Source organism: Sinocyclocheilus rhinocerous, unplaced genomic scaffold, assembly GCF_001515625.1.
Source record: "Sinocyclocheilus rhinocerous isolate Xijiao unplaced genomic scaffold, SAMN03320098_v1.1 scaffold2826, whole genome shotgun sequence".
NCBI lineage: Eukaryota > Metazoa > Chordata > Actinopteri > Cypriniformes > Cyprinidae > Sinocyclocheilus > Sinocyclocheilus rhinocerous.
The window spans coordinates 1-10709 of record NW_015652260.1 but is presented as its reverse complement, the minus strand read 5'-3'; the positions used below and the strand labels follow the sequence as shown (position 1 = coordinate 10709).

At 38.1% G+C, this 10709-nt stretch overlaps 2 protein-coding genes across 2 annotated transcripts in view; both read right to left on the bottom strand.

Annotated features, from left to right (window-relative positions):
• LOC107714117 (sialoadhesin-like) overlaps positions 1–10522 on the bottom strand; it is a 27041-nt gene extending 16519 nt beyond the window's left edge. The window contains exons 1-4 of the mRNA XM_016519852.1: positions 10406–10522; positions 10037–10091; positions 9370–9696; positions 7451–7714 (exon numbers count right to left, since the gene is read on the bottom strand). Of these exons, the coding sequence (XP_016375338.1) occupies positions 7451–7714; positions 9370–9696; positions 10037–10091; positions 10406–10423 (664 nt within the window). The 5' untranslated portion in view covers positions 10424–10522. The remainder of the gene's footprint in view (positions 1–7450; positions 7715–9369; positions 9697–10036; positions 10092–10405) is intronic.
• Positions 3850–5530, bottom strand: LOC107714102 (protein sidekick-like). The gene is given in 4 exon segments (XM_016519843.1): positions 3850–4118; positions 4193–4534; positions 4870–4913; positions 5488–5530. Coding segments are annotated over 4 exon segments (684 nt in total). The 5' UTR covers positions 5517–5530.
• Positions 10523–10709: the final 187 nt, after the last annotated feature.

Sequence of the window (10709 nt, the reverse complement as noted above, 5' to 3'; positions counted from 1 at the left end):
TAAATATTGTAGAAACTTAATTTTCTGTAAAGTTGCTTTGCAACTATTTGTATCGTAAAAAGCGCTATACAAATAAACTTGAATTGAATATGTGTGTGTGTGTGTGTGTGTGTGCGCGCGTTTTTGTGACAAATGAGGACATAAATTTGTATAATGACAAAGGTATGACATAGGTATTACAAGGAGAAGGTGAATTTTTTTTAAGGACATTACCCCATGTCCCCACTTTTGAAAACGCTTATAAATCACACAGAATGGAGTGTATTGAACATCTGAAATAGCACAAAGTCTCCTGTAAGGGGTAGGTTTAGGGGTAGGGTTGGTCTAGGGCAATAGAATATATGGTCTGTACAGTATAAAAACCATTACGCCTATGGAATGTCCCCATAAGACATGGAAACACAACAAACATGTGTGTGTGTGTGTGTGTGTGTGTGTGTGTGTGTGTGTGTGTGAAAGGACAGAGTCAAATCTGTGAGTGAAATAGTTTGACTGTACCTGTCACTTTGAGCTCAGGCCCAGGATAACCCAGATGTCTTTGTTTTTCTACATTTGTCAGGATTCTGAGGCAGTACATTGCTTCATCCTCATGAGTCACATTACTGAGACTGAGAAAGGTCATTCTGTCTTGATTCTTGAAGAACTGAACTCTGCCTCTGTAATCTGGATGAGCCAACAGATTGATACTCTCGTGTTTAGATGGGTTTACAGTCCAGAATGTCTGTGTCACTGTGAGATGATTTGGGAGTTTATAAGTGCCTGATAAATTTATTGTTGAACCCTTTAGAGCACATTTCATCATACTGGAGTACTTAACCTCCCATCTGTGGCTGCAGATCACTGGGAAATATCAGGAAAATACACATTTTGAAATGTATTCCATTCTGTGTAATTGTTTTTACTTTTATCTAAACACAGATGCAGTTTAAAAGTAAGACGTGCTCAACCTTACATCATCTGCTTCTGTAGTTTTCGTTAAAACATTTATTTACTGAGTTTTACTTACTGTAACCAGCCAGAAGACAAAATAGGACAAAATCAATATAAAAGATGGACGTTGATAATGCTCATCCTCTCTATATTCCAAGTTTTCTAACATGCCGCTCTATGGATAACAAAAACTTTACATGAATGCAAAAATGGCACCACTAACCAGTATTTGCAGGAAGTGTCTAATCTGATCTGTCACTATAGGCATAATGCACAGTACTGAGGGTGTCTGTGTTAGTTTTGCAGAACTGTGAACACTACAGTATGTGAGCAACACATTCCCACCATACACATCAAACTGTCATTAAACACAGAAATACAGACAAACATACTGAACGATAGATATGGGTTTCTTCAACATGTTGAAATAAGATTTAGGTTCAGACTCACCAGGAATCATGAGCAGAGAAATCAAAGAGGAAAGACAGAACATTCTGGAATACATTAGGAAGATTGTTAAATGTTACATTTATGACAGAAATGTACTGCAGACTGAAGTGTAGTTGCATGTTTGTAATGTTTAATAATCTAACTATACCGAAACTGTAGAAAAACATGTATTTGTATTGAAAAATATATATATATTGGCCCTACCTTGCTTGAATCTGCAGGCTTTGAGTGTAATGTAACAGTGACAGTTGATGTATTGTATGCAATGCTTAATATTACCAGATATCCGTTGTGTCTCTTCACTTCCTCTGTCTGAGTGAGAGACGCTCCTCCTACAGTCACAGGACACTATAGCGCATAACTCAACACAAACCCTGATGAGAATGTCTGACTAAACGCCTGAGTCAGTCAAACCTCATTGCATCTGCACTGATGCATTAAATCAGACAGACGGGAGCTGAACTGAAGAGCTTATTTTACATGCAAGTTCACTGAAAACTACGGAAACTCAAGTCAAAGTGACATTCCCATTGGCACTGGAGAAAATAGCTCTCCTTCCTCTTTTTCTTTCTTTTTACGGTTATACTGATGTTGTAAGAGCCATGAGCAAAGTGCAACATGCTCCGATGTGAGAAACGGCTTCTTAACATTGTTGACTTCCTCGAAAGAGTCATCAACGCCCATTCAACAATTAACCCAGGTATTTCACATAAATATAGAGAAAATGGCATTTAATGATTTAATAATTGATCATTCACTTTGATTCCTATACCTATATTACAATTCAAATAAAAATGAATGAATGTGATTAACTGTAAGGCAGCCTTCACAATGCAAAGACAAACTGAGAAAAAGACTTGCAGAAGGTGTTTATGGGGTTGCATGCGAATGGAAGTTCACAATGTTCTAAACAAAAGGGATTGAGGCGAAACAGCCCGTTTAGATCTGAGGTGCCATTTTTTCTTTCTGCAAGAACTAGTTTTAACAGAGCATTGAGGCCTTTATAAGGTGAATCAAAGATGGCGAAAAACACTCATGTGAGAGTTGATGAGTGAGCGATCAGCACCGCGGACAGCGCCGCTCCTCCACAGAGTCCACACCTCTGCAGCTCACCGACCTGACGCGACATCTACAGGACAGTGCATGTAACTGCACGCACATCATGCTAGTGACAGGCTGTGTAGACATCTAGATTTCTTTACCGGATGAGCTGCTGTATAGACAGTGTTGGGCTCCCTACTGCAAAAATATAATTTATTACTCGTTACTAGTTACTCCTTTCAAAAGCATTACTATCTGGGGTAACACTTTATTTTAAGGTGTCCTTGTTACACGTTACATGTACTTACTATTATAATAACAATTAATTATGCATAATTACATGCAAGTAACACTACGCCAAACCCTAATCCTAACCTAACCATATAGCAAGTACATGTAGTTAATTAATATTACTCAGTACTTAAATGTGTAATTACACTGTAACCAGGACACCTTAAAATAAAGTGTAACCCTACTAGTAGTTACACTACTAGTTACATTACTTTTCCTTCACGCCCCACAGAAGTTGTAATTGTGTGTCTTCCCCATAAAATTCTTCTGAAATGTTACTAACAATATATTCCTGCCTCATCATTTGACCAATCGCAGTCAGAAGTTTTTACAAGCACTCAATGGTGATTGATAGTGACTTTTAAGTAAAAGTGTTGTATTAATTGTCATGTGTAGCTTGAAGCTAATTGTAGCTATAATTTTGCCCAAAATATTTCATGAAGTATTTTATCAAAAAAGAAATCACATAAGTTCATAAGATTTTTAATTATAGTAATATAATTTATATGAGGATAAGATGGGATGTGGGTGGGCAAGCCATGTGATTCCAGAGTAAAATAATGCCATAACTTACACAACTGTGCTTTGCTTTTCTCATGACAAAATCAGTGTAATGGCAATATTCCCATCCCCTGAATGTAAGCTTTTCCATATTCCAAGCTTTCCTGATGCACTGCTGACTTCATGTGCCTGTGGGGGTCGTGAAAATTATGACAGCAAATCCAGGAATTATTGGATTTCAAATCAGTAGGGGTTGAGGCATCAAAAGTACTAAGTAATAGTACTTCTCACTGCAAGCCTATAAATATACGCGACGGCTCGTGAAAGTAAACATTGTCATTTTGTTTTGCATAATTTTAATAAAGCGATAAAGACCTGGGAAAAAAGCCTGTCATACTTTTTATTGGTACATTTTTTAACATTGATAATTTTAACATTGACAAAATATAGCTAACATTAATTACACATGCCTAAGTCTAATCGTTTTTACAAATACATATGTTCAAATAAAAATAATATAAATATTATTCGAGGTAGCCTGGCAAGACCGGTCTCCTGGTGATGTGTCGTTCGCGACCGAGCCGATTCTTTGTAGCGAACGAGAAGAGCCGACTCCCGTCGGGGAGAGCCGAATCTTCAGCCAGAGTCTTCTATTTTAGCCCAATTTAGCTAGACAGCAGGAGACGGCAGATGTTTCTGATTTCTCACTGCACAGCTGTAGTTCCCCGTATCATCACTGCTGACCGACTGCAGCAACAGCTGATTCGAGCCGATCGATTCGGATAAATTCTTGCCATTTTTATACCAAGTAAATTCTGTTTTACCTGAGAGGTCACAGGTGGTCTTACAAAATAAAACAGGTGATTTCCCCTCAATTATCTCTTCAGGAATCTCCACTCTGAGTTCTGAAATCACAGACAAAACATGTTTCATATGAAAGATCAGAGTCAAATCTGTGAGTGAATTAGTTTGACTTTACCTGTCACTTTGAGCTCAATCCCAGGATAACCCTGAAATCTTTCCTCTTTTTCATTTGTCAGGATTCTGAGGCAGTACATTGCTTCATCCTCATGAGTCACATTACTGAGACGGAGAAAGATCATTCCGTCTTGATTCTTGAAGAACTGAACTCTGCCTCTGTAATCTGGATGAGCCAACAGATTGATACTCTCGTCTTTAGATGGGTTTACAGTCCAGAATGTCTGTGTCACTGTGAGATTATTTGGGAGTTTATAAGTGCCTGATACATTTATTGTTGAACACTTTAGAGCACATTTCGTCATACTGGAGTACTTAACCTCCCAGTTCTGGCTGCAGTTCACTGGAAAATATAAAACAGGAAAATACAGATTATATGCATATTCATCTCTTAAAAGATACAGTAGATTTGTGTTTATATTTCCACTTTATTCTCTACAAGAGAAATCCACTTCAGCAGTACCCATATTGTCCGTTTCTCTGATTGCTTGGATTGCCTTTATATATTGTTTGTTAAACATAGAAACTTTACTCTTCAGTTTTACTTTCAATTTATTATAAGCATCCAAACACAAAATAAAACAAGATTAGCATATAAATTGGGCATTGTGGACATGTTTGTAACAGTCTAATCTCCAGTGCAAAACAACTTAAAATAAGAATTTGTAACAGACTCACCAGGAATCATAAGCAGAGAAATCAGAGAGAAAAGACAAAACATTCTGAAAGACATTAAGAAGATGATTAAAATTTCAAATATATAAGATTGAAGTGTACGGTTTCAGACAAATACATTCGGATCATTTAGTAACCTCAACAACCCAATCAATCAGTTTATATTTGATGCAGAGAGATCCAGGCAGACACGGCAGTGATGACGAAAGAGTATTTTTATTCAATAACAGGATGGATACGAGACACAAGATTCTAGACTGAATTTGAAATAAATGCAACCAAATCTTACTAACGTACACTCAGTGCAGTGCACTTCAAATTCTAAGAAAACACTTCAGTCATATGAAAACTCTTATTTGTCAAAGTGTAGTAAATTCTGCCATTGTGTAAGCACATTGTTCAGGCAAGACAGTAGCTAACGTGAATCACAAAAACAAGTATTATAACTCGCACTACTGATATTAAGAACTTGGGTATATAACTTTTGATTACATTCTTTTCAAACAATCAATGATAAAGAGTCATAATCAAATGATAAAGGAAAATGCAATAAAAGAAATACACACTGCTACTCAAAGGAAAAAATATGACTAATAAGAAATAACTGATCAGCTGTCCTACCTTGCATCACTGTAACTTGCAGGGCTCATATATTACAATGAGAGCTGATCAGGCTGGACAGTGGGAAACTTTGTCTCTAAGATGTTGCCACTTCCTGTCTGTATTTCCTCTGTGTGAGTGAAAGATGCTCCTCCCCCAGTCACATGACACTAATGTAGATTCTACATAAACATGCGCTATGTGAACTTCTTGATGGACACACGAGCACCTTGTTTTCAAGACGCCATGTCAAGATAAAAGAAAACAGAGACCACATAATAGACTTTTTTCTAATGAGAGAACACTGAAATACTGCTGAAACAGTAGTGTGACACAACACTTCTGAATGTCGTTGTGATGCTTCCTTTTTTTCTTTCCATATTAGTGCTGCTGTTGCAAAATTTGTGAGCATCATGCAACTCCTTCAGTGACAAGCATTTCTGAGTAAAAATTTCCATTGGATTTCTTGAGTAAATACTCATCAACACGACCTCAAACAACAAAACCACTCTAGAAATGCAACATAAATACAGTCAAATTAAAACGAACAAACAAATATATAAATAAAGTAGAACTTTATTTCTTTTACAGTGTACTCTTTATCATTCATGCGTTTTACTTTGGTGCAAATATGTTTAGCTAGTGTAATGGAGGCCAGCGGGTAGGTGCTGTGCAGGTAAACCTCACTCCCCTGATCTCAAGAGACGCACTAGCGACTGACGCTAGAGGCTGCAGTCTTTAGCCTCCTTGTTAGTGCGCCCGCCTCCCATGCCGGAGACCCGGGTTCGAGACACACTCGGAACGAGAACGAGGTGTGGCGGTGAGAACCCGGGGGAGAGGGGTTACGTTGGTGCCGTGACCCGGATGGGAGTGAGGTTTAGGGGGATGAGTGTAACGGAGGCCAGCGGGTAGGTGCTGTGCAGGTAAACCTCACTCCCCTGATCTCAAGAGACGCGCTAGAGGCTGCAGTCTTTAGCCTCCTTGTTAGTGCGCCCGCCTCCCATGCAGGAGCTACGGGTTCGAGACCCACTCGGAACGAGAACGAGGTGTGGCGGTGAGGACCCGGGGGAGAGGGGTTACACTATACTGAGTTCAAGATGACAGTGAAGAGATAAAGGACACGAAGACTTACTAAGAAGTGTTTATGTCTGTAAATGGAAGCTCAAAACCTGAAAATGCCATTTTACATGGAGCTTTAAGCGTTAATCTTATCACAACTCGAGGATAAATAAACTTACGTGATAATAATGCTGGCTTCCCTTCACAACTTCAACTCTGTGAACTCTGCTTTTACGTTTTAATAAGAAGAGCTCGAGCCTCTTCATTTTTGTGTCCCTCCCCTTTATTACCATAACTTTCAGGACAGTTGTTCAGTAAACAAGCAGCACCGCCTTATACTCCACACCTCTACAGCACACCTGAAGCGACATCTGGAGGCAGGTAGATGTAACTGCAATGCATATATTATCACATAGTCGACATTAATTCATTTTCTTAATCCCTGTTACTGGCTTTATTGTGCACGATTCATGCATGGATAATTTTGACATCATAATCCTTAATACGAATGCCATAACTCTTCCTGTAATATGATAGTTTATTTCTGCTTATGTAGCAACTTGCTGACTTAAAACAAATCTAGATTTCTTTACAGGCTAAATATGAGTATTTTTTTCATAGTGCCGTTGATCTGGGTGTAACACTGCAGGATAAAAGTAGATGGTAAAGAAGGGGATGAAACACACTTGCTAAAGTAACACATTTTTACAGATGGACTGAAGGACACTGAGATGCTCTTTGGAGGATCTAAACAGACAAACAAGTGTGGAATGAAAATCAGTAAAACATACACAGTTGTAATCAACTCAAAACATGTTTTTTGCAATTGCTTTGTAAGCATCAGATTTTTCCCTGCAGAAAGAACTGTCATTTCATTATGAAGAACTCGTGAGATGTTTCAAAGTAAAGCTCTCAGCTAACTTACATCCAGGTCTAACAGTGATTTCAGCAGATGTGGAGTTTAGTCCCTCATGACCGCTTATGGTGCAGGAATATCGGCCTCCGTCCTCCAGCTCGACAGACTCCAAAACAAGTATGTTGTTCCCATGGTGTTGCTCGTGCAGATGCCCATCTTTGCTCCAAATGTAGGTTGGTACAGCCATGGAGGGGATGCATGAACCACAGACAAACAAAATCCAGTCTCCCTCCATCACAACATCAGACTCGGCCTTTACCTCCAGCTCTGCATCTGGACCAGAAAGAAGTCTATCCTTGATATGAGTGTTGTGTAATCAGATTACTTCTAAGTAACTGGTAATTCATTACTTTTTCATTTACAAGGAAATATCCGAATTACTTTTTCAAATTAGTAATGCCAGTTACTTTGTCTTCCTATTTTTTCCCCATGTTGAGAGAAATCGTGAGTAAGTGCACTGTCTGAACAAGATGTTTAGTTCTAGACTAAACATGAACATGCATTTACTCATCACACCTGAACAAAAAAACAGATTCAGTATTCCTCAAAATGAATAAAAACAGTGAAATGCAAACTCAGAATATGATGCAAATGCAAAGAAGACAAATAGCTTTCATGTATTTAATCCCATTTTATTAACCAATGTCTTTGCTGGTGACCTTTGATGAGCCAATTCAACCATATGAATAAGCAAAAAGATTTTGTTTTATTGCTGTAGTGTTGAACCTTCTTCTCCAGCGTCATGCAATCCATAATGGCAGCACAGCTGAAAGGTTTGTTTGAGCTGCGCCCTCTACTTTACAGACGTGAATTTACATTCCCTTCAGCCTGAGGCTTATTCACATTTCATGTTTTGGTGTGAAAGGGCTTTTATATTTGCCAAAAAAAATAGCTTTTTTATATCAAAAACATACAAGCAAGCCCAGCCCAGATGAGAAAAAGTAATGCAATGCATTACTTTCTATGAAAAGTAATTAAGTAACCATTGCTTTTTTTTTGGGAGTAATGCATGAATGTACTGTAGGGGATGTGAATGTAATGCAATGCAATGTAAGTTACTTTGGATATAAACAGCAGCATGTTGTGTCAATTAGGTACTTTTATTTTAATGATGTGAAATTGTAGCAAAAATGAGAGTGATCTAACAACCGTTATTAGCAGAATACATTAATAAATGACAATTGACACTGAACATAAATAAATACTTAAAGTAAAACAAAAATAGAAACAGAAAATAATGTAATGAAGACCAAGTTCCAGTGAAATACTGTATCGTCACAATCCTCTATGATGCCTGTAAGCCCATCATTATGTGTATTTTGGTGTGATTGAATGGCAGTTTCTCTCTGCAGATGACGAGGTTGTAGGATGTGACAGCATCTGAAACACACAACTGAGTTTAGAGTTACAATGTAAAAACAATTATACAAGGGTTAGTCCATATTTGACCCAAAATTGGGTTGAAACAACCCAGCATTTTTTTTTTAGAGTGTAGTATCCTTAACTGAACAGAGCTGGTCGCACTTACATGTTTTCTTAAACTAAAAAGAGAAAAATTCATGATTGGTAGGAAAACAGTTACAGTTTGAAAGTTAAAAACTATAGACATTTTAAGAAAGAAATCATTTACCTGTTGAGAGTGTGTTGACAGTCTGTGTAGTCGGATGGCTGAGCTCCAGAAAATCAGTAATGAGCCATCTTTTCGTAGTTTTATCCTTTAAGTTACATAGTGACTATGGTTTTATCATGTACACTCTTATTATTTAAATGTTGTTCTTTTTGAAAAAAAAAAAGTTGCATAGTGTAGTTTTAAGCAACCCAAAATGTTTAGTGCTTGATTCTTAAATGAATACTGTATAATCAGTTGAATTCCAGCGCTCACACTGAAATGTAAAAGGTCTTTATTCACATCTATTATCTTCACTCACCTGTTACTTCTAGCCGGATTCCCTGATCGTTTGTCCAATTTCGCCCGGAAGCAGTGCTGAACACAAACCGGAAGATGCCCGCGTCACTCTCTCTCACATCCCTCAGCAGCAGTGAGCAGTTTCCCGCGTCAGGCTGCACAAACTCCACACGGCCTTCAAACGCGGGCTCCTGAGAGACCCTGACCTTCTGCTCCGGTGATTTCTCATAGAGCCATTCGGCTGCACTCACCTGCTCGTATTGAGAAGTGTATTTGCAGGGTACGAGCACCGTCGACTGCCGAACCACACACATTCTGCTGACGATATGAGTCACGTCATACTGCACACCTGGAATACACACGAATGCATGCCTGAAATGCTGCTTTGCGACACATTAAAAATAAAGGTTCTTAATTGGCATTATATGGTTCCATGATGAACCTTAAAACCAAATACACTCTTAAAAATAAAGGGTTCAGAAGACGACTATTTCATTATACAGTACACTGCAAGAACAGAAAGCTGTAACGTGTGACCGTTTGTTCTCAACTGAAGGGACACAGGAAGCTGTAAGAGAAGTTATTTTGCAAATGTGCTGCCAGTAAAGCAACTTTGTTTTCTGCTTATCGGAAAACAGTCTTCTGTAAAGACTGCTGTTCATTACGTCACCACATCACAGATATGTTACCTTTTGCCATCAGAGAGATCCAGATGAAGGATTGAAGCAGTAGAGCTGGACACACCTGCAAGACATGAGATGTATCATGCAAAACCTCCATAAAATATCTGATCTAACTATCTTCACTAGTAATTATGTATTCAGTTGTCATTATTCCTTAACCTTTTACAGAAACGCTTAATAAAAGCATGTTTCCAGCCTTGTGCTTATCACTGCTTGACTTAAACTGACCATAAATGACCAGGCTGTTCTTTACTGCTATACGTCTTAAATACAGTGCAGTGTAAGAGTAACTTCAGTGAGTTTAGATTAATGAAAGAAAAAAAAAAAGCATCTCAGTCATTTCAGCTAAACATGATTTAAAATGAAATACATTACCATGATATGGACGAACATAAAAACAGCCGGTAGAAGTACAGACACTGTTGTGAAACAAGATGGCTTAAGACCAGAATAACATACATCCTCTTCCCGTGTGAAACTATAGAGAGGACTTGTTCTGCACTGTCTAAAAAAAAAAAAAAAAAGGGAAAAAAAAAAAAACTGCTGATCACGCTGGTCTTAAATGGCATCATATATAACTACGGAAAATACTGTAGCTCTGAAGGCGCCAAATATTATAGCTCATTCTTATGTATACACTGTAAAAAAATTTAACCCCTTTCAACTTAAAAACGTAAGT